General features: G+C 40.4%; 2 protein-coding genes across 4 annotated transcripts; one reads left to right on the forward strand and one right to left on the reverse strand.

The window, feature by feature from the left end:
* Positions 1 to 7819, forward strand: LOC111342162 (RCC1-like G exchanging factor-like protein). Of its 2 annotated transcripts, none has more exons than XM_088748389.1 (13): positions 1 to 81; positions 707 to 890; positions 1795 to 1913; positions 2275 to 2401; positions 2789 to 2902; positions 4101 to 4210; positions 4289 to 4373; positions 5228 to 5338; positions 5509 to 5579; positions 5879 to 5969; positions 6259 to 6414; positions 6805 to 6890; positions 7431 to 7819. In XM_088748389.1, exons 2-13 carry the CDS (start codon positions 800 to 802, stop codon positions 7503 to 7505), a joined length of 1236 nt encoding a protein of 411 aa, XP_088604515.1. In that variant the 5' UTR covers positions 1 to 81; positions 707 to 799; the 3' UTR covers positions 7506 to 7819. The 2 variants fall into 2 exon arrangements, with proteins under 2 accessions (XP_088604515.1, XP_022804949.2); XM_022949214.2 differs by having other exon boundaries at positions 13 to 123.
* Positions 7731 to 23259, reverse strand: LOC111342161 (uncharacterized). 2 transcript variants are annotated; one of them, XM_088748383.1, is made up of 12 exons: positions 21298 to 23259; positions 19641 to 20917; positions 19034 to 19088; positions 18759 to 18897; positions 18243 to 18318; positions 17869 to 17911; positions 16106 to 17056; positions 15315 to 15548; positions 13527 to 14867; positions 13282 to 13404; positions 12669 to 12786; positions 7731 to 8261 (listed from the first exon to the last, which is right to left on the reverse strand). In XM_088748383.1, the coding sequence occupies exons 1-12, from the start codon at positions 23024 to 23026 to the stop codon at positions 8174 to 8176; spliced, it is 6174 nt and encodes a 2057-aa protein (XP_088604509.1). In that variant the 5' UTR covers positions 23027 to 23259; the 3' UTR covers positions 7731 to 8173. The 2 variants fall into 2 exon arrangements, with proteins under 2 accessions (XP_088604509.1, XP_022804948.1); XM_022949213.2 differs by having other exon boundaries at positions 12669 to 12798; positions 21298 to 23257.
* Positions 23260 to 24045: the final 786 nt, after the last annotated feature.

The following is a 24045-nucleotide window of genomic DNA, read 5'->3' on the forward strand; positions in this document are numbered from 1 at the left end:
TCCAGTCTATACCGCAAAGAATCGAACGCCTTGAAGAAACGTGACTCAGAGGACTCTTCGCTCAATATCAGCGAGAGAAAGGTCTGGAGAAATTAAAATCAGGATTGAAAATTCAACCATAAGGCAAATAAGATTCTTTTTTTAACAGGGAAGACATGGGATGATTTATGGACACTTATTTAATTTTTGCACCTGAAATGAATTCGAGCGCTACATTTCAACAGCACGTGAGATGGTAGTATTGTCTCCAGTCTATGTAACCATCTGACAGATGTTTGACGCTTGGAAATTGCAAAAATCAACGCGTTGGAAAGATGAACCACACTCTTAATTACTTAGCTGCTCGTGCAGATTTATCTGCAACGATGTTTTTTTCTTCATCGTCGTATTAATCCAATAGCTAATGGTAACCAATCAGCTGATATAGAGAAATAAATTTAAGATAGAAAGGTAGATAGAGTAGGAAAATGAGGAGGAGTGAAGGGGGAGAGGGGTTCCAGAGTCCTAGGTTTTGAGGAAAGTGAGGGTGAAACTGCTGCTTGCCAAGAGTTCGGTAACGGTGTAGGAAAAATATTAAAGAGTGAAAGCCTTTTGACACAGCAATAGGTAGAAAGATAGACTAATTTGTCTCTCTATCTAGATCTAACACACAGAATTCTTGACACGCCATCTTACCTTTTTTTTCTGTTTGAATTTGCCTTTTCAGTTGAGAACACATCATACAGAGTGTTACTAAGACAGTGTCATTTGGAAGGTAAACATTCTGCAAGATTTTGCTGCAGTAGAACTACAACATCCAATGAGCATAGCATGGCACAGATTGATCAGCTCATCCCAGACGTGGCTGAGACAAATCCTGTGGGCTCAGAATAAGAAAAGAAATATTAAATGTAAGTCACATAACCTGCTGAATTTCTTAGAGACACATAGACTGAAAATTCATGGTGGGTTGTGAGTAACAGTGATTTATTTGAGCTGATTCGTTCCTCTATACCACTGAGGCAATATCTACACATACATGGCTATGCGCATTAACATATAATTAAAAAGTAAAAGTCTGTTTATGAGCCAAGAGGCCCATCAGGCCAGCATTTAACTCTGGTTTGGTTGCATGAAGCGACTAGGAATATTGGTACTCTGCCCCTGAATGGAATGCTAGTCCATCACAGGGTTACCCCCCAGCATGAAATTTGCCGCTACCCATTTAAACACCTGGGTGAAGAGAGGCACTGTGAGAGTTAAGTGTCTTGCCAAGAACACAACACGTACAATGTCCCCGGGCAGGTCTTGAACCTGGACTACTCGATCTGGAGTCAAGCACACCAACCATGAGGCCACCACGCCTCCCAAGTTATTGTGTACGTGTCTATTAAAGCCCTCCATCCATATTTAAATGATGGAAACAAAACACAAAACCAATTATCCTCAATGAAAGAAGACTCAGTTCGACTTAACAAGCAACTGACACCCCTCAATTCCATGCTTTGAACATTCAAACACCCTCTATTCATGTATTGACTATGTCTTAACTTTTATCTTGTCTGTCACAAAGCATGGATATGAGGTGAGCTTTCAATTGTATGGTATGACTACAATGTGGTTGATAAAACTAACAAGTAAACTTTTCTCAGGAAATCCTTTTTATTTCAAGCTAAAGGTGCTAGATACACTCAGTAAGTAAATGAAATATCTCATTCTTGGGCTCATGTTTGTGAACTGGGATATCATCCTTAAAATACACTTAATGTGAGCTGTTTTCTTCTTTTTGTTTTATACTTCTCTTACCAATTATAGGCTGTGTGTCCCATGTTTCCTCAGTTGCCTATGTCTGGGGAGCTGGGGATGGTGGTCAATTGGGGACTGGTAACCAGAAGCACAGTCTAGTACCAATCAGGCTTCCTCTTTTAGCTGAGGTAACTTTTTATCTGAGCTTATTTAGTTATTACGATGAATAGTATATTTAATAATTATTCCATGAGCGCGCATTGGATATGAGATGATAGATAAATATAATCATCTCATATCCAACAAGCGCGAGTGGAATAATTGTTTTATTAAAAATGTTGAATTAAATTATTAAATTTTATTAAATTTTTAGCTCCCTTTTAATTTTAAGCTGACACGTACGCTTGCCATATTTGTAGATTATGGTATATTGGCTGATATACCATAATGGCTAAGCCAATAAAAGGTCTTGAATTGCATTATTCAATGATCTAGTTTTTAATAAATATAATTATATTCTTTTAATCTCTTACTACCATATTCTTGCAGGCTTCTCACATTGCTTGTGGTTATGGATTCACAGTAGCAGTTGGAAAAGGAATTCCCAGACCATGGACTGTTGGCTTGAACACATTTTCACAGCTTGGAAGATCACAGATGTGTGGTGATTTGAAAAGTATGTTGTGCAGTACACTCTTGACTTGTTTGTGTCATTAAATGTCCCACTGTATAGCATTCCATGTCATTCACAGGCCATTAAATTTAGGAAAGAAAAGTGATAATTTTTTCATTACATACCGGTAAAGAGCATCAAATAAGAACTATTTTTTTTTAAAATGGGTAAAAATTGTATCTGCTTCAAAGGTGAAGTAAAAAGCTCTTGGAGCTAAAGAACACACAAAAAAACACAACCCATGGGCAACAGCATGTCAGGGAATCAAACCAAGACAACTGTGGGAGAAGACAAGTGCCCTTATCACACTGACAGTTCCTCTCGAGATTCTTGATATATTTCTTAACAAGTGTGTAACACATGATGTTTTGTGTTCAATCTCTTTTGTAGTTGAGTCTGTTCCAACCCCTGTTGAACTCTATACAAATCCACCTTTGTCAGAGCAAGTCCAACAGATTTCTTGTGGAAGATCGCATTCAGCCATGTTATTGGACAATGGAGAAGGTAATTTTGTTATGTTTACTTACAAGGAAAGCAGTAAAGTTGCGTCATAAAGTGCTATTAATTTACGAGTCTTGGTAGGATTGTCAGCAGGAACATTTTCAATGAAAAAACTGAGAAGATTGCATGGTTCATACATTTACTGGATGACAAAATTTGTCAGGGACTGCATATAAAGGAATCATTTCTTGATATTAGGTTGTTGTGTGCTACATCAGTTTTTGAGACCAAATTGATGAGTTTTCATATATAATGTCAGAGTTTATTAATAAATCGCCAAAAAAACCAACAGAAACTCTGCAGGTCATGGAAGTAGGTAATTAAAGGTTTGGATGTACTGTGAATTATGTTTATAGCAATTATTTTCTGTTGATGTTAATTGTTAATTGAACTAACCACCTCCCAGTTAGCTTAATGGATAGAGTGCTGGACTGATGTGCAGGAGGTTGAGGGTTCGAGCCCTGGCCGGACCAACACTCAGGGTCTTAAAATAATTGAGAAGAATATGCTGCCTTTCTATAACATCAAGAAATGGTTTAGATATTCTAGTCTTCTCAGATAGGAACGAATGAATGGAGGTCCCGTCTCCTGCAGGGTTAGGGGTAGGAGACGTTAATTTCCCACGCACGAGATTACTGTGTGATGGATGGCCCCCCTGGGGTGGGATGGGTGGGTTGTTGTCTTGTGTTTCATACACGTGCCTCTGGCTCGGGCAATATGGGTAACTATGCCCCACGTTAAGACATTAAACTTTGATTACTATTATGAATGAATGAATTAATTAATTAATCCTTATTTATATTGTGCCTTTTCTATACAATATTCAAAGGCGAAGTACTCCCCATCAATTTGATACAAACTACACAAAGATAGACCACAACACTGGGCACTACATGCCCTACTCTTTTCGAACAGTATGTGGCTTCTTTAACGTCCCACAATTTTTTTTATCACATACAAGGGCTTGTGAGACGGGACCTCCATTTATCGTCTCTATCCGAGAGGACTAGAAACTCTAACCATTTGCATATGTTATTACAAAGGCAGCACTTTCTTCTCAGTTAATTAAAGACCCGAGTGTTGGTCCGGCTGGATTTGAACTCACGACCTCCCGCACAACAGTTCAGCGCTCTACCAATTGAGCTAACCAGGAGGTGGTTTTCTATTACTGTTACTATTACTATTATTGATTGTTATAAAGTCTGGACCTGGGGAGGAAATTTCCATGGACAGTGTGGAACTGGAAGCAAAGAAGCAAAAGTTATTGAAAAATTGAGCAAGATACCTAATGTTACAAGCAAGATCAAACAGGTGAGTTTGGACTGAACTTCTATCCGCTGATATACGTGATGAATCTTATGTCATATGTTTGAAATTTGATCTCTTCAGGTTACATGTGGCTTGGACCACACCCTTCTATTGTCTACTGACGGCACAGTGATGTCCTGTGGATGGGGGGCTGATGGACAAACTGGTACATTTTGAAATTCTATGATGTTTTATTTCATTGTTCCAATGTTAAAACAGGTATGAGTGTAACTCTTGAATGCTCAAAAACTTGCCCGTAAGCCTTGTGTTTTGTGTGCTGGTCTGGTCTGTGGATGAATGTGTGGTGTTTTTGATCAAGAGTGAAGCTTTAATATCAGTAATGATTTAAATCCAGCCTCTAGCTGGGCCAACAAATCTCTCCTAACGCACTGACTTACTACGAGAAAAAGTATAATGGTAGTAATCCTATATTGTAAACCCTTTCAAAACTGACTATAGAATTATGGTTTACCAACCAAAACAGACTACTCGCAAAAGATTTCAACCAGTACTGCACCATAATTTATGATCTGCTCAGTGATAGCATGGACAAACAAAATTATTCAAGTTTACAGTTGCAAACAATCGTAACTGACCCGTGGTAGAGACAACTTGATTCTTACAATCAATAGCATGATAGAAAAAGTGATCAACCAGGTATCAGAAGCCAGACTTAAAACACTACACCAACGGTTAAACCGAGTTTCGCCCACATCGTTTCGCCCAGAACGAGAATGGTTTCGCCCAGAAGTAGAAGTGATTAAATCCAGTCGGGTAATTGGGTTATATTTACTAAGTTGAAATTGTAAATTGGCCATCGTAACGCTGGAAACGTCAGCTTTGTAACTCGTTCCGATTCGCGGCTTCCACACCAACAATCAACTCCTTGCTTGACTCTAACGATCCTCTCTCAGCTACTGCTACAGACCCATTCCATTCCTGACTACTCTCACCTACATAATCAGACTGCAAAATCAAATTGGGTCATCAATCTTTCCTTGATTTTTTTAATTTCCAAAGGCTTGAATCATTTTAAGGACGAGGCAACATGTAAGGTCATTGAAGGAGAACTGAAAGATGTGAGGATAAAACAAATTGCAACTTCAGGAGATTGCTGCTTGGCGCTGTCAGGTAATGCATCGAACAGGCTTGTAAACCATTCCACTCCTTAGATCTGAGGGCTTTATTCTCCTAACTGATGCCTACCTATTTCGTTGTAAGTTAGTCTAGGGAATTCAGTGTTTCATCAAGACAATAATCTCAGGGTAGTTATGACAGTGTATTGAAATTCTATTTCGCAGATGAAGGTGAAATATTTTCATGGGGAAACAATGAATATGGACAGCTTGCTGTTGACGAGGAAGACGAACAAGTATGTCTGCAGTAAATAATCAATTGGGTTACTTTATAACATTTACCAAACAAACAGCCAGTTAGCCAGCGTGAAATGAAGAAATCCACCACGATTGCCTTCTAAGAACTTGGTAACAGCCTGCAGTATATCAGCGCTAACTTAGTGGCCGAGCATCTCAATACGAAATCGTTATTTGTGGAGTTCGTTTCTTGGTTTGTTACTGTGATCTGCGTTTCTTTTTTTGATGTAACTGTTTCGCTTTAGTTTCATTCACTCCCGTAATATTTGTTGTTTTCTCTCAATTTGTTTTCGTCAAGTTTACCGTCCCAATAAGAGCAACTCTGCTGAGAAATCTTCCACAGGTCCAACAGGTTGCTGCTGGAGGTTCATTTTGTATAGCTCTCACGGGTAGGTAAAGTGCACGACAACATGTGTTCAAACAGAAAAACAAGTCATTTTTACTCTGAAAATCCAATTTTAAGTTTTGTACGGTCCCTTGCCACGTATTGCCAAATTAAATTAGCCAAAAAAACCCGTACTCAATTACAGGACATTGTTGTAACCAAAAAATTTTCTTTATACCAGCTTCATGTCATTCTTTCTCGAAACTTTCTGTTGGTTTCTCGATGGCTCAATTTATGGGACCACGCTCTCACTGTAATTTTTGTTATCTTTTACTTTCCCCTCCGCCAATTAGTCGCTGGAGAACTTTACAGTTGGGGATATGGGGTTCTTGGACACGGTAAAGAAGTTTCCTTTACAAAGACGCCAAGAAAAATCGAGGAGTTCTCCAAAATAGATGACACTATCTCAAGCTTGATTTGTGGCCCTGAAAGCTGCGCTGTGTTAACAGGTTTGTTTGACAAAAAAACATTTGGGACCCACGTCTTATCAGCGGAACTCGACCTCTGGGGCATTGCTTCCTCCTACTTCTTTATTAGTGGCTTGATCCCCCCCCCTTCCCCCACCCTCCCCTCCCGCCACCCTCCCCTCCCTCAGAAAAGACGTGGAGTATCTGGACCTTTTCTTCCGAGGTCCAACGGGCTAACCACGAGATGGTTACGTCTCCGATTTCTTTTCACGCTCACGCAAATGGACGCATTCCTCTTGAAGAAAATTTTCACTCGAAGCCGGAAATACATAATTTATATTGCTAGACAGGTGCACGACATTGGACAAAACCAGCACAAACTCAAGATTTCTCGTGAGTCACAATTATTTTTACTCTCACTACCTCTTTCAGAATCAGGAAACCTGTACACCTGGGGTAGAGGGTCATTTGGGAGACTGGGTCTTGGCTCCACACTCAATCAATGGACGCCTAAGCGGGTGAGTTGCACCTCATAAGCATTTGTGACCTGGCCTTGCAAGTTGAGTCTCAAATTTTAATTTTTAATTTATAATTTGTAATTTATTAGCTTCGCCGACAGGCAGGGATCCCGTAACAGCTTGCGCCAACTACTGCGGGCCCAGTAAACCCACCCATCCCGTCCCAGGGGAGGGCATCCGCCACACAGCAATCTCGTGCGTGGGAAATTAGCGTCTCCTACCCCTAACCCTTCAGGAGAAGGGACCTACGGTTTATTCGTCCTTATCCGAGAAGACTAGAGTATCTATCCATTTCTTGATATTATAGAAAGGTAGCACATTCTCCTCAGTTATGTTAAGACCCTGAGTGTTGGTCCGGCCGGGGCTTGAACCCTCGGCCTCCCACACAACAGTCCGGCGCTCTACTAGTTGAGCTAACCAGGAGGCGGTGGTACGAACAGAGAGACGGGCTGACGGATTCATCATTCTGCGAATGTTTGGGCCTGTTAAGCTTCTCGAGCGAAATTTATGTAAACCTCTTTTTTATTTCTGGCTTTTCAGGTTGAAGTATCAGGCAAAGTAATGGAAGTGACTTGTGGCATGGATCACATGGCAGCCATAGTGGCATTTAGCTAGTGTTACTTGTCACGTGGAGAGCGTGCGAGTTCTCGAAAAAGAAGACCAGTCGTGGGAGGGAATGTGCTGGAACGTTAGGACAAAAATCTTTTCGTGACTTGAATCAGGTTGTCCCGCTGACAGTGAAGCGCAAGAAACGTACTGGTGGAAGTTTGAAATATTAAACTGGGCATTTTTTCAATTAAAAGTCAGGGAAGATTTTCTGGAGGATCATCACTCGTATCGGGTTTTTTTTTTTTTTATTGCAGTTTTCTTACTTGCTTAACGGAAGATATGTAAGATGTGTTTTAAAAAATTAAATGGAGACCACAGTATTTCGCAATTTGTTACTGCTTTTAAAACTGTAAAGTCCTCCTCTAAAATTATGTAAAGACGTTAATCGTGCGTAGTTTTTTGCATGATTCAGCGAGAAGAGGAGATTCAGACATAAAATTCTCTTCCACTTAAAACAAACAAACAAAACAAAAACAATCATTCACCGATACAGTTATAAATAAAATTGTCGCATTGAATAATAATGTCCGAACATTCAAACTTAAGTTTTGCCACCTTAAAATCAGTTAGTTTTAAGCCGCAGAGATATAGAGAATGAATTGAAGTGTTACTTATCATAACAACATGTGAATTGAATTCTAAACTGGGAGTTATTTCCTACAGCAGGTATTATTTTATTCTCCAGAAGAGTGTGTGTCTCTGTTCTGCGAGCCGTCAGTTATGCTTCTCTGTGTAGCTGTACTCGGACCTGGTAGAGGGGCTCTGAAAGTGAACGAGAACAAGACTTCATCTTTTAACCTCTTTTCTCCTCACAGTACCCCCCACCCCCCCCCCACTCCCCCCTCCGAATTGCACATTATGGTCACGAGAATTCGCCTTTTTTTACGTTGAGCGGGGGGAATGGGTCGAGTCAGTAGGTGCAAGGCACTCTGCGGCGACTTTAGGGGACGTGTTTCAAGATGGCGGCGAAGAAGGACAGCAATGGTGACACAATTACTAACGCTTACTGAACAAGATATCCCTGGAGCAGAGCTCCCAAAGCCCCCTGAGAATTGCACAGTGGCAATATTAAAACGTTGGTTGACCTGCAAAGGAGCGAAAGTTTCGGGTAAAAGGAACGAATTGTTCAAAAGGTTAGTATTTTATCGAACTACTATGCCGAAAATGTAGTGAATTTTTCGTACAAAACTCTCATTTTCAGGGTAAATGATTACATACGCTCTGGTTTGGATTCCAAAAACCTCATCGATCCTGATGGTGGCATAAATATTCAAAACAAGTGCAAAAAACTTGGATTACAAGAGAAACAAGACAACTCTTGACTTTCCATTCAAGTCGGTATCCAGTCGTTTCGCCAACGAGTTGTTTCGCCAACGTGTTAGGTTGATTCGCCAACGTCCTATGTCGATTCGCCAACGTCCTACTGGTCAATTCGCCAACGTCTAAATAAAAGTTTGCCTTCACTTGTGTGTGTTGTCATTTATTTTCCTGCACGTGCGTTCAAGAGCAAACTCAGTGTTTACGAAGGCAATTCTTTTGCAATGTTGTGTTATGTGGCATTTTATAAAGAAGGTGAGACTTTTCTTTTTTGAATAGATAACAGTCAACAATCCTTGTTGAAATATACTTTTAAAAACATGTTTTCTAGTTTTTGCAGACGCGCGTATTATGGCACTCCTTGCTTCTCCTAGTTGAGCGCGAAGCGAAAACTGTCATAGATTTAAAACGAATTCTACTGTTTACTAGCGGCATTCTAATGGAAGGTGTGACTTATGTTGGTTATTGTTGTCCGTTTCATAACACGTTGGCGCTTCATTGAAGAGATGCTTTTGGACGGGATCTAAACAGCTATTTAAACACGGCGGCGAACGCGAGTGACAAACAAAATGTTTTCCCCTTTCCTCGTTTTCGTTAACGCCATTTATAACCTGCCATGCGATTATAAAAGTTAAGGTCTCATTCTGCCGAGAGCGGAATAAAGAAGCCCAGAAGAAGCCCAAGAAGCGCACAAAGCTAACTTGGGCAAAACCCAGAGTCAGTCAACAAGTAGACTACAGTTCGGTGACTTACCGCTGGGCAGGTCCCGTAAAAAAACCCCGCTCCTTTAGGAGCTGCCACAATATGAGAAAGAAATGACCAACTTGCAATTGTCGGTTACTCTGTTCTTCCACCTTACTCTTTTGCAGCCACTTAGTCCTGTCCGAAAAGCGACATCGCTCAAAAGTAAGAAGGTGTGAAATCACACTTATTTTGTTCCTGAGGCTGACAACAACATCGTCGTTTCTTTTACAATCCTTGCGTCAGTGGTTGAAAAAAGACACGCACACAGTTTTCTTTCCTTTCTTTTCATAAAGAGGTAATTTCCAGGATCAGTTTTTTTTACCTGCCGTCTGTTTATTTTATGTTGGTTGACGTTTAATGAGACAAAGCCTTGGGGGCAATAGTTATTAACACTCTCTTTTTAAAGACGACTTTACCATTGCAAAACGTGCAAATTGATCTGAAGTGAGTCAAGCGAAACTGACTGTGACTCAAGGATCAGGAATGCATTCTAAACATCAATAAGCAACTTTTTTTTTCGTTAGTCTTGGATATCTGACGTTGGCGAATTGACCAGTAGGACGTTGGCGAATAAATCTAACACGTTGGTGAACGAGACGTTGGCGAGACAACTCGTTGGCGAAACGACCGCAGTTCTTTCCTACCCAGGGAGTTGTTGTAGGAATCAACTCGAAGCTGAATGCTGGCTATCCCCAAATTTGGAAATTTTTAATCGACGATGTGGAGTTTAAAAAACAATTATCAGTTGAAAAACCAATCGTCAAGGGATACAATTTTTATAAATCAGGAAAATTGGAAGGAATTTATACTGAACAGGACGGTGAACTGTTTTACGTCAAGAGCCAAGTCAAGTCATCTTATGACAAGCAAGCTGATAAGAATAAAAACATCTACACTGTCAAAATGATCATAAAGGCAAGTTCGCAAGTTAAACAAGCTGTCTGCCCATGCGCCTCAGGAAATGATGGACAGTGGAATCACCTAGCTGCTACTTTATTTGCTATGGAAGATGCATGTAAGAAAGCTGCTAGCACAACCACAGAAAGTGAAGATGAATTGCCTTGTACGTCAAAACCTTGTAAATGGAGCATTCCAAAGAAACGAAAACAAGAGCCTACTACTGTTCAGGCAGTTAAATTTGTAAAGCATGTGTATGGAAAGAAAGAAAAAGAATGTTCATCAAGTGCAACAGTCAACACCATACACAATAAAAGCAAGCCAAATACTGACTATAATGCATTACTAGAAAAGATTAAAGCAATGGAAGAGAAAACTGGGAAAAAAATTGGCCTTCATTCGATCATTCCACAAAATGTTCCTTAATATTCAACTACAGTCACTGTCGTGTCTTATTTGTATGTGCCCACTAAAATATTTTAAGAACGTAGCACGTGAATTCCAGGAAGGCGACAAGTTCACGCGCACGTGACCTTTTTCGTTTCTCTTTCATGAATAAGTACTTTGGAACTCTAGTATCTAAAAGTTAGTATCTAAGTTAGTTTGTAAAGTTCGCAAGGGGTTTTGCAAAGGATTCAGAGAATTTCGAAGCGACGTGGGGCGACCTAGGTAGAGAGGCTGATTTACGACGCTGTGGAACTCTGAAAAAAAAAAAGGGAATTAAACGTGGAGTTTACAGTCACCGAAGAAACACCAAAGCCATCAAAGTGGGACATAGTCTCTCCTGTCAAAACTGCACCTCTTTCCTTGATGGATATAGAGCAAAAGTCACAGAGAACCAAAACTAGAGTATATGACTCAATTAAAGACAGAAATGACATTACAGAAGCTACGAAGGAACAACACTTGACAAGAACTTGGTATGATGTTCGTAAGCCCAGAATGACAGCTTCTAAATGCAAGAGATCTTTGATCAGACCTACAACTAGTCCAACTAAAGCCATATCTGAGGTCTTAATGTACAATGATCGTATCACAACACAAGCAATGAAGGACGGAATTGAAGCCGAATCAAAGATCATCAGTGAATTTGAGAAGGAAACTGGCTTTACGGTCCAAAAATCTGGATTTGGGATATCGGAGTCTCACCCATTTCTTGGAGCTTCCCCAGATGGTATGATTGATGATCATAATATTGTAGAAGTTAAGAACATAACAGTAAAAGAAGGAGAAAGTCATGAGGATGCAATGTGCAGACTCGGCATATACAAGAAGAATGGAAATGAGATTGAAATCAACAAAAATCACAGCTACTATTTATCAAATGCAGCAGCAACTTTTTTGCACTCAATCCAACAGGTGCCACTTCATTGTATCGAGTGCCATTTCAACTTACAGCGAAGTTGTTCTCTGTAAGGGAAGGTTTTGATTTTCGAACAGATTCTCCTTGTCAGCACCTTAGGAAGTGTATAGAGAACAGTATGGAGGATATGCATACTGATGTTAGGGTGAAAAGGTCCATAGGTAATGTATAGAGAACATTATGGAGAATATGCATACTGATGTTAGGGTGAAAAGGTCCTTAGGAATTGTATAGAGAACAGTATGGAGAATATGCATACTGATGTTAGGCTGAAAAGGTCCTTAGGAATTGAACAGAGAACAGTACGGAGAATATGCATTCTGATGTTAGGGTGTAAAAGTTTATAGCGGGAATTATCGAGTGGCGAATGTTCAACGATAGAAACTCAGTAGATCTGCCGAACCCAATTGCGGAGTAAATCACCATTTTCCTTTGACTTCAAGTGGTCACTCACGTTACCAATTGTTTTCAATTGGAGTACAGTAGATACACACTGTATCTTTAACACCTGATCGGTTCCTCGATTTCGGTCTCACGAAACTATTAGAAACACTTTCTTTTACAAAGGAACTCAGTCTGTGTTATTGGCTTTCTCTTGACATGGTAAGAGTTGAGCAGCAATTGTACATGTCCTTTTTGGCCAGTTTCTTTGTCCTAAACAAAGACATATCGCTTAGATAAAGACGATTTCACGATTCTAAGCGTTCAAAGATTGAGTGTGCTTCAGAACTGCGGAACCGAGAAACCTTAAAAGTGTTGCTGGCCCTAAAAACGTCAGATCCTCTTTTTTCGTGTCACTACCTGAGCAAACTAAATGTTAATCTAAGCAAATAACAGACGACACAAACCTTGTGCTGGTTGATGGTTCCTGAATGGAAAAGGAAGAATGGTCCCCGACTGCGCAGTACTCAGATTTAACATTTACGTCTTGGATATTATGTACATGATGAACGTGTTGATGAAGCTCTGAAAGAAAAACTAGGAACAGAAATAGAGAAAAGACGGATGAGAGGTCGTGAGACCTTCCTAAAGGGATTTATCTTTTCATGAATTCTCTTCCTCACTATTTCCAATAGAATATTACAGATAATCCAAAGAACTCCAAAGGAGACCTTTGGCTTCATCAAAAATATGAAATGTATATTAAATTTTTACGGAAAAATCTACCTATGGACTCGTCAAGTCACATTAGGCTATTTTACAGTTGTGTACTTAGTTGCCAAGCCTTTGATTCAGAGTGAGGCTAAAGATGACCTTGTTGTGATAGAGACCTGTATCTAGTTAGCATGATAACAAAATGATTTACATTTGAAAGGTAGCAAGGTTTGTATCATAACAAGGTCATCTCTAGCCTCACTCCTGTTCAAAGGCTTGGCAACCAAGCACACAACTGTAAAATGAACTATTCAGCATCTTTGAAATCCCAAGAAATTTAAAACTATGCCTGCACTACTGCATTACCTATGCTGACTTGCGAAGGAACTTGTGTCTGCGACTGCTGTTTCGCGAAGTCATTCAGGAAACTACCATCAGCAAGTGGCGATAATACATGAGTTGCATCTCCATCCATCGAATCATCCACTCCTGGAAAAAAAAATACGAGAAGAAAAGAGCAACTGAAATTATATCGTCAATTTGAAGACGGTAACATTCACTTAGTATTTGTGGTACTTCAAAAGGTGCTGATCGCTACGAGGAATACTTACCCCAAGTGCTGTCGGTATTTATGTCAGCATCAGCGATAAAGTCTTGACTTTCAAGACGAAGCCCCGCTGATTTCCATTTGTAAACCAGGCGAAGTTTAACACTCGTTTTTGAAGGTTCTGTGGCACGGGTGCGCATCGTGAGTTTACAGGGGGTAACCTCTGACCGTTTCCAGTCTACCTCATCCTTTAGTTTTCGTTCGAGCGCAACGACCACATGTGATAGGATCTCCTTCCCTGTTGAACAAAGAACCACTCTAAAGTTGGAGGAGTTCTGATCTTTCAGCTTCTTCACGCTGACAGTTGAACCAAATGAGGTGCAGCATTCGTCGAAAGTTTCCTCCTCAGATGCCGGAAGTACGATAGTTAACTTGAAAGCACCGGTACCTATTTTGTGAGTTCTTCCTTCGACACTGATGGCTGCGACTGCATTGAGCAGCAGATCTTGCTCAATTACGTTATCAACGACGAATTCCTCATAGTACGTGTCACTGTCCGTTTCGTACGTTAGCCCTCCCCTTTGGCACTCCACGGAGGAATTGTTCGAGTCACTCAGCTCAAACCTCACCATTCTGGCTGGATCAAATTTTGCAAAGTGTATTAGACTAGCAGAAAGGTCGAAAAAGTCGCGCATAGTCGCCTCGTTGACTTCTATTTCATCGGAAATTATGTCTCTTATGCAAACCGAAAGCAATTCCAACCTCTTGTGCAGCCGGATTTCTTCTGGACATTTTAAGAAAAATGACTGTAAAATGTCTAGCATAGGTAGAATCGCTAGACTTTGGCCCAACTTTCGAACACGCTCAGGCGGGTTGTTGCTGTTACAGTTTAGGTCGCAAAGCTTTTCCACGATCTTGCAGATATGACAAATAAGCTTTCTGATTTTGTTGTTTTCCTGAGATTCTCGAACGTTGGACGCCATTGGTCCCAGTGTTTTCTCATCTATTCCTCTCAGACCATTGAGCGCAGGAGGAATTTTCTGCGCGCCAAACATGGCTTTCACCTCTTGAATGAGATTAGGAACGATTTCTAAAAACATTGTGACAACTGATTCATCTTTGGATGAGATCAATCGTTGGTACTTTGCAGCTGTCCTTCTGGAAATCTTTTTTCGAAGTTCAAGATGCTTTGCATAGTTACCGGATGACGAGGCTCTATCGATATCTTCACTTGAATTCTCTACTTGAATGCAACAATCTCTCATCACTGCTTGGCAAAGAATTTGAATTTTTTGGATGAAAAACTTCTTTAAATCAGTATGGTGGACTTTTAATGCCGCGATCTTCACTGCAAGCTCTCTTAAGTTTCTAATATGCATTTGGCCTCTTTTTGTCACTTTATAGTCTAGAAGAAATGCAAATGGAAATGCAAAAAGGAAAAAGATAAATGAATAACTAAATGAGATCATGGATGAGAGGCATCATGGAATGCAGCTTGATATGGTGATTTACGAGGTCCTTTTTGTAGCTATCATTGAGCCAGTGCTCAATGAACCTTGAACCTTTCTGGCATTATCAGATCTAACTTTCTGATGAGCATTATCACAAACTGAAAGTTTATTTCTGTTCCATTTATTTTACTAATTTTGCTTTACCCTACCTCTTCCTGATGACTAAGTGAGCTCTATTGTGTTGAAAAACATGCAAAGCTGGTAAATCGATCTTAAGAATATGACGCAAAGTACACGACGATGACGTTCCACGGGTGATCAAGTGACTCTTAAAATCCTTTTACCTAGTATTTGAAAGCAGCTTTCCACATAGGAAGAATAATTTAAGTTCCACAACTTACCTTCTTCCTTTAAATCTGATAGAATTTTTTTCAAATGATCCATAGTATTAGCTGAGCCAGTCTCAATCCAGGGCTGCAAGAGTATCTTTAATTGGACATCGTCATCTTGCCAGTGCTTGACGACGTCCTCACAAACATCATCGGCATGAATCTGAATCTTTTGGGCCAGAATGGGAATAAGGTTGAACACTTCTCCCTCGACTCCCAGAAACCGTCTGACATAGCCAAGTAGATCTGTAAACAGGTGTAAAGGTAATACAACTACTCATTAACTTCAATCTCTTGCTTGCGACTTTTCATAGTCTCTGTGGCTTTCACTCACACTGCACCTAATTTTGCTTTCCATTGATTGATATGTATCTCTTTCGACTCAAGTCCAAGGTCAAGTTTTGCAACGTATGGTCAAAGGTGCAAAACCGACCTTAAGAGTCGTTAAAGAATGGTACTTGGAAGTGCAAGAGAGCGTATGAGCCGGTTACTGGGAAAGGAATGTGTGTTAAATGTTGCAAAATCTTTTAAGGGGTATGTAGTACACCTTAGGTTCGAAAGAATGGTCACTTTATCCAGCCACTAAACATCATCCGATGGATTGCTAAGTATGTCTTTCATAACGTTAATCCGCTAGAGGGCACCTCACTCCGCTTTGAAATTCAAAATACCAACGATGTGACTCAAATCAACATAGGCTTGTTAAGATTAAAACAAGAAGCAAGGAACCGAAAGAGGGCTTATCATCTTGATATGATTACGTCACCGCACGTAATCAGAACCATCTCATCATGTACACTAACCTTGTTCGGAGAAATGGCTTTCTCTGGAATGCCCATACTGGCCCTGTACTTTGATTCTTCCGCATAATATCCCGACATCATTGATTGCGTGCAGAGGAAATTTGATTATTTCGCCAGTATTCCACCAGACAGAACAATCTACAATAACACGATTCGCCTGCTCGCCAACCACCTGGTAGTCCTCCTCGAGATCAACAGAGACTTGAAGACATTCACTGTTATAGATACTTCTCTCTGAATGCCCGCCAGTGGAACGCATGCTTAACAGTTCGAATCCCTCATTTGTCATTTGCGCGAAGGCAGAAGCATGGTGCTCTTTGAAGTATGGCTCGTGGAAGATGTCCTCACTCATGAATGCCAAGGCAAGCTCTGAAGGGCTCTTTTTGAAGAAAGCTGATACCGAGTACTTGAATGGCATCAGATTGAGTCGTGATACAATCTCTTTGGCACTTATCCAAGTCAATGTCAGTAGATAAGCAACTTTGGAGAATCGATCGAGTTTAGTGATGACCTCACCTTTTGAGACATTAATGGTAGCGGTTTGGGTAATGTCCCTCCAGGAAATCGTTCCGTCTTTGGCCTCGGTTCCATGTAAAACTAGGACATCACGATAATCTGAACCTCTTTGATCGATCTTAATCCTGGATGTAAGTGCTATGGGTTTCTTAAAAAAATGGCCGTTCGGCAAGAGATTGATTATCGGTGCGCCAAACACGATGTCATTTTCGAGCCCTCTTTGCACTACCAAGCCATAGTACGTTACTGGGTCCTCCAGAGTTATCTTCACAGACACAGGATTGTCAACAGCTCCGGGTGAGCATACGAGTTGGACATCATTTGCTGTGACCTCGCCACCTTCGCTTGTAATGATCCCGAATGCTCTGTTGATATTTTCCCTTAGTTGAATGCCTATACGGTTGTCTGGGAAGTCATCTTGTGTTGTGGAAAGATCTAAATCAGACAAAATAGAGGACAACCCACATCAGCCCGCACTGGCTTGCATACGTGAGCGCACATCATCCTTTAGTCAACGTTTCCAAAAGATAAACGTTGCACTGATTGACTAGTTAAAAAAAAAAACAGTTTATGTTGTTGTTTGACGATTGGTTGCTCTCGCTTAGGACTCGTTAATCAATTATCTATATAAGTAACTCCAGTGATCTGTATAGTATTAGGTGCCAAGACATAATGAAAATAGTTTTTAAGACAATTCAGTTCGAAACGATGCCGAAGTACATACGAGGTCTTTTTCAAATGAGGAGTACTGAATACAACCTACGAGGATCAAGGAAACTTGTTATCCCATATGTCAATACAACCACTTATGGTCTTCACTCCTTCAGATACAATTCTGCAAACATGTGGAACAAACTAACAGAGGACCTGAGGTCACTGACGTCGTTGAATGAGTTTAGAACTAAGATATGTCAAATTTCTCTCGAACATTAAATTTCCTTTGAACATAAATGCAGTTGTTACTTATGTAACTGGTTGTGTAATGTTCTGTACATAATACACGATTCTATTTGTTTTTATACATTTTATTTACTTATTTATTTATTTATGTACTTAATTTTTTCTTTTTCTCTTTCTCGGAGAAATTAGCTAAACAGCTACTCTTGTAAATCAGAGGTGAAATAAAGGTGATGTAAGTATATGTATATATTTATCTCCTTTTCAGCTTACACCGGAATCGTACGTTAGGATAGGAGAAAACAGTAAGAGTAAAATTGATCTAAACGAAACGTTTATGCAAACTTTACCTTTTTCCTTGGATAAATCACCCTCAGCTGTTTCTTGCTCGTTCTAAAGAAATAATAAACCGTATTGATTCAACTACTGACTTTACTTCGACTAAGACCTAGATGATTTTGTGGGGAAATTCAACAAAAAAAAAGACCAGGATTCTCTTAAGTATAGCCATTTTGCAGGGTTGATGAGACCTCGGTTAATGAAAGATTTGCAGCAAAGAACACGATTCTCTTCAACACAAGTGGTCTTGCTCATGTTTGAAGGCGATTCAGTGTAGTATAAATTTCCTCTTTTACTGATTTTAATATCCCTAAACATTTCTTGTCTTTTCTTCTTTCTGCGTGCAGAGAATTAATATCGTTGTTTAGCAAATGGATGTACGTACCTGTTTCGTAAGTATTTGGGTGTCCGAGGATGACTCTTCAACAGCGCTTAAATCCACTGGCTTCTTTACAACAAACCTATACAAGATAGGTGCGGAATGTAGAGATTAGCCCATTCGAAATGGATATATATTCGAAACAACAGGTGTAGGCTGAAGCCTTTTGCAGGAAGGCAGGAAGTTAACTAAAGGATTTTTCTATTTATCGAGTTGTTTGTATTTTTCTAATATTTTTCTAATCCATTTTCACAGCATTACCGCAGTGGGGCAGGACTAGAACAGAACATATACGATCCATGCGAGTAGTCCACCCGTTAAATCCCACCCATCCCACCCCGGGGGAGGACATGCATCACGCAGTAATCTCGTGCGTGGGAAATTAACGTCTCCTACTCCTAACCCTGTTGGAGACGGGACCTCCATTTATTCGTCCCTGCAGATACATTTGGTTTTTGAAGAAAGCTTAATGCAACGGACGTCCGATAGCCTTTAGAGAGGAAGAGCTAGGATTGTACTCACATGTTCTCACTCTTTTCCTGAGACACAGAAGTTGTGTTTTCTATCCGAATTGAATGCTTTTTTTCTTTAAGAGACTTTTCGGGAACTATACCAGGTTGGTCACCACCACTTGAGCTGCTACTTGGCTCCGCCAATGATCCTTGAAGTCAAATGTAAGTTACAATTAATGTTTATTTGCTGTCTTCCCCCCCTACCCCCCCCCCCCCCCCAAATACACTCAACTAAATCGTTTTCACCAACTAATCCTGTGGAAGATTATGTTCCAAGCCATGTACCTGCGGCTGGAACAATCTGCATAAACTGCTGTGAACTTGCCCCTCTCCTGTATTCCTGCAGTAATGAGTTAATAAATGAATCTTGTCAACACTGATAGATTTGATAGAGGTAAAACATTCTATTAGGCTCACATCCGTCAGTAAAGGCATTTGACATACAGACCGGGGTGATATCTAATACACTACAGACCGGGGTGATATCTAATGCACTACAGACTGGGGTGATATCTAGTGCACTACACACTGGGGTGATAGCTAAAGCACTACAGACCGGGGTGTTATCTAATGCACTATATTCAGTCTGTTTTCTGGTCTGCAGTAAGACCAGATGTGAACGTGGGAACATTAAGCCACTAATAATGAGGAGCACACCATATATAAAACCATACATAAATTGAGGAGGCATGCACGCAATTCCCCAGATCACTCGATGCTATTTACCATTCCCGTCTCATAAGAGAGTCACTTGGTTAAGACTGAGAGCTGCCGTGTTTAAAACACGGTGCGCGCGTAATTAGCTTTGATATCTTAAAAGGACACTTGTTGGAAAATGGCTTACATGCATCTCTGTTCGCTAGCTAAACATATAATAATCGCCATTTCTTACCTCATGGAGTTTCTTGTATTTCTCGCTCTTTCCTACGTCACCCAGTTGGGTAGCTAAGCGTTGAAGAGTACGAAGAATATCTTTTACATCTTGAGCCGTCATGACAGTTCCCTCTTCCCATTGCTTTTCATAGAATCGAAATTGCTCGCCTTGGAATTTCTTGTGCAGTTCTTTCTCACGGAGCAGTTTACTTAAGTACAATATAATCTGCAAGATTTCTTCACGCTGGATTCGTGGGAGTTGTTGAAGATCTGGCGAATTCCAGGCCATTACATAAAACTCCAGAGCCTCCTTCCGGTATTTGCTCTTCATTTTTCTGTCTCCGTATCTATCAAGCCGCTCGATGATCTGATCGATGATACTCTTCTTGGCGTAGGTAAATTCTTTATCTTCTTGCCACAGCCTTACATAAAATTCTAAGGCCTCTTGCCGGAACTCATTTTGCCTGTCGCTAGTAAGGACGTTTTCGTAGCTTTGTACTATCCGATCTCTCACTGCGCTGTGGTTGCCCATCTCCAAGGATTTCTCAATTCTCCATGCCTCGTCTAAGAATTCTTCAGCTTCTTCCGATTGATCTAAACTTCTGCAAATTTCTCCCACCTGAAATGCACTCCTTGCCGTGTCAGGATGGTCACCTAATATGTCTTTTCTAATCTCATATGCATCCATTGCGGACTTGTACGCTTTCTCGTATTCTCTTTTCCATGCGTGAGCGTTGGCGATGTTTCTGTGAAAGAGTGCCAAGCGTAAGATTCCTGAGCGTTTCAGTTGCTTAGAAAGCTCCAGAGCTTCTTGATAACACAGAATGGCCTTTCCATATTCTTTTTGCATTTCGTAAACCGTACCTATCTGACCCTTGAAAAATGACAAATCCAAATGGTTCTTTGAATCTGAAAGAACTTTTCGCATTTCAAAAGCTCTTGTGTAAAAGTTCATCGCATCTTTAAAGTTACTAAGCGCATTGTGGCAGTTTCCAATCGCATTTAAACATTTCGTGGTACTTGTATGATTTCCGACGAGTTCTTCCATCAAATCAAGTGAGGAATGAAAATTTCGGAGTGCTTCCTGTACACTTCCCTTTTTGTAGAAAATCTCGCCTGCGACGTATAGGTAAGAGGCAGAAGCAAATCTGTAAGGAGTGCCGTTCTCCATTCTCTTATCGACTTTCAGAAAGGACTCATCTGCAAGTTTCAGGATGTCAGCTGCCCTCTTCCATCCATGGATTTCCAGAACTTGCATTGCCTCATTGGATCTCATTTCCACGCGAAAGAGGGATCCTAGAAAATGCAATTAGTATAAATCAGCCTCTTGTAAAGATAAATTTCTCTACAATAAATAGTCACTAATTCTTTCCTTGTGACATCGTAAACAAAGCAAAGTTGCAATCAAACTAACATCCAAAATATAGCGGGAAGGGGGGGGATAGAGGGTTTGCAGGAAGAAATAACTCCAATGATCTCTCATGACATACATCTAGGAACGTCCACGCCCACATCAAGACTCTCTAGTTCTGGATAATCGAGAAGTAATTGTTTTCTCACTGAATTGTTTTTGTTTTCAAAAGCTATCCTTTTTGTCAAGTACAAGAAAATTACCAGAATATGAGGCAAAAAATGGAAGCAGATATCAATTAAAGAAAAAAGAAACATGTTCCCACCTTCCCTTCCGTCCTCTTCAGTTGCTTCTGCCCACGATTTGAAAATATTTCTCCTCTGTTTGCTGTCAAGCATTGCTTCAAAAAGAAAGTAGATCATGGCCCTTTCATGATGTTCTTTCAAACGATGCAAATCTTCCGCTTTAAAGGGAAGTTCTAAAGCAAACTCAAAGTTAGGCTTGTCATGGTCAAAATGGTCGAATGCACTCAAGTAGTTTTTGTCCAACAGTGCCGAGATGGAGGTCATTTTTGAGAAGTAAAGCTCGCGAAATCTATCTTTTGCTTTGCCGAAGACCTTTCTAAACACTGAACTATTTCCAATACTTCTCAGGAAGCTTCGCATCAAGGGATGGATATCATAGAGGAGCTCTTTAGCATCAGGATACACTGACAACACCTCTCTACTTCTCAAACCTTCTAAGACAATGATTGCTTCTGATGACTCTACACCGAGGACAGAAGCAGCGGTTTCCTCAGAGAATGGATGGCAAAACAGGGATAATGCTAGGGCAGAGAATTTCAGATTGTTGGTTGGGAGTAAAAAAAACATCTTTCTCAAACAAGATAGTTTATCTTCACCAATCTCCTTACTAAGACATTGCCATGCTTCTCTTTCCTGCTGGTCCTGTACTGGTGAGAGGGCAGTTTCACCTTCAGTCTCTAACGTCGTCAGTTCATCTTTAATCGTTGTTAGAACCTTCTCACCAGCTGCTATCTTTTGCCGAATAATGGCCGCCATGCCATTTAGAAGAAGTGGATACCCTTTACACATGTCCACAATTTTTCCAATCTCTAAGACAGGTAATTCTCCGGCCTTTTCAAGAATCACCTCTTGCGAGAACTCTCTTCCCAAAGCCTTCACTTCATAGCAATCGCTTTCGCGGGGGTTAAGCCCTTGGAAAGGTGCTCTGGATATCAAAATTATCTTCAAGCTGGCAATTCCCTCCTCGTCCTTCTCGTTCTTATTCTTCTGTTCGACGAGCCTTTGTAGTAGCTTAACCATCTTATCATTCAAGGTCTTCACAAGATCGCCATTTCCGCCAGAAAACTTGTCCACATTGTCCAGGAGTAAGAGAACGTCACTTGGACTGTCCATCCTCAGTTTCCGAAGCTGATTAATAACTGGATTTTCATCGTAACTTAAAACTGTCCTTTTTGTATCCAGTGCCATCATAATGTGAAAGTAAACGTCTTTCATCTCCGCAACCTCCCTCATGTCGACAGAGATTGACTGTCCTGGCCACCTAAGACAAATCTCTTTTCCCAATGTTGTCTTTCCTACACCACCGGGGCCATACAAATTAACGATTTCTTTCGCTCTGGCTCCGGTTAGTTTGGCCATGATTACATTCAAATCGAGGTCTCTCCCTTTAATTGGTTGCCCTGATACCTTTGGTGTAGCGCTATGGAGACGGCTTTGCTTAAATGCATCGATTCTCTTTGTGATACCCTTCCTCTTTGATGATTTACAAGCAACAAATCTCTCCAGCAACGTTAGATTTTCCTCAGACAAAATATCTCGAGTTGCGAACAATCGAAGATGTGAATATAAATCGTGATCTGTTTGATCCTGAGAATTTACCTCAAAGGTGTTCTTTATGGTTGCAACAGCATCTTTGAGTTCTTCAGCGGTTAGCGCATCTGTAACATCTCGGAGTAGTTTGTCAAAATGGGGAGAAATCTCTCCCGGAGTCGTTGAAGCTGCTTGAGGAATCGGTTCTTGTGACGCCATCTTTGGCTTCAGTATTGACACTTAAGTGACATGAGGCTCCACAAAGCATTAGATTTATGTGGGAGAATAATTAATTGACCCAAAGATGACGCGATGAATGTTAGAATTTTATACTCACAGTAGCTGTGATTCCGTATTATTATGTTTAACGGCGTTTCGCTAATCGAAAACGTCTATAAGTTAACCGCCTCGGTGAACTGCTTTTAGAATAATGTTGTCACGCGATTACCGAGTATGCAGCTTTCAAAGATTCCCAGTATGCAGATTTCGCGTCGCTTGTGGAATTTCATTGTCATTTCCATTGTCATGGAATTTCATTGTCACTGACGCTAGTGATTTGAAATGCTGATTTTGCGGTAGAATGATCACGAAAAGATAAAAGCAACGTTTAAAGAAAATCATTGCCATCTGCTTTCTAACAGTGATGTTTATAGAGCTAGAAAGGTCATGAATTTTAATAAATTCCCGGAAAGACCATCATCAGGAATAAGATATTCTCAGAATTATCCCATTGTTCTTTGTTTGCTAGGAGGGTCCCCTATACTTTTTACGTAAGGCGTGATTGAATCGTGATTTGACTTTTTTATTATTCGTGATTCGTGATTGGTAATACCAATTTCGTGTCCATGTGAACAAATTTTTTGACGTGACGCCATTTAAACGTGACTCGTGAACCAAGAGCTGAATTAAACATGATTCGTGAACTATTTCGTCTTGCGTGATGATTTCCCGGCTATTTCATGGTTTTGGAAATGTACATTTTTTGATAGAAGGTGGACTGAAATGGATCGATCATAAAACAGACCAGTAATAATTCTTAAACGACAAAAATAAAACATAACATCATTTTTTGTCGCGTAAGACTTTTCAAGACTAGGAAAAGTGAAGATAATAATTCAACGAGATTGCCTCGAATTTCGGATGGACATGAAAGAGTTTTGAATTAGATATTATTCGTGATGCGTAAAAAGGCCAAATATTTTTACGCGACTGAGTTTTGCAAAGGTGTGTATGGCACT

This window comes from Stylophora pistillata, chromosome 2, assembly GCF_964205215.1.
Source record: "Stylophora pistillata chromosome 2, jaStyPist1.2, whole genome shotgun sequence".
NCBI classification, from domain to species: Eukaryota; Metazoa; Cnidaria; class Anthozoa; order Scleractinia; family Pocilloporidae; genus Stylophora; species Stylophora pistillata.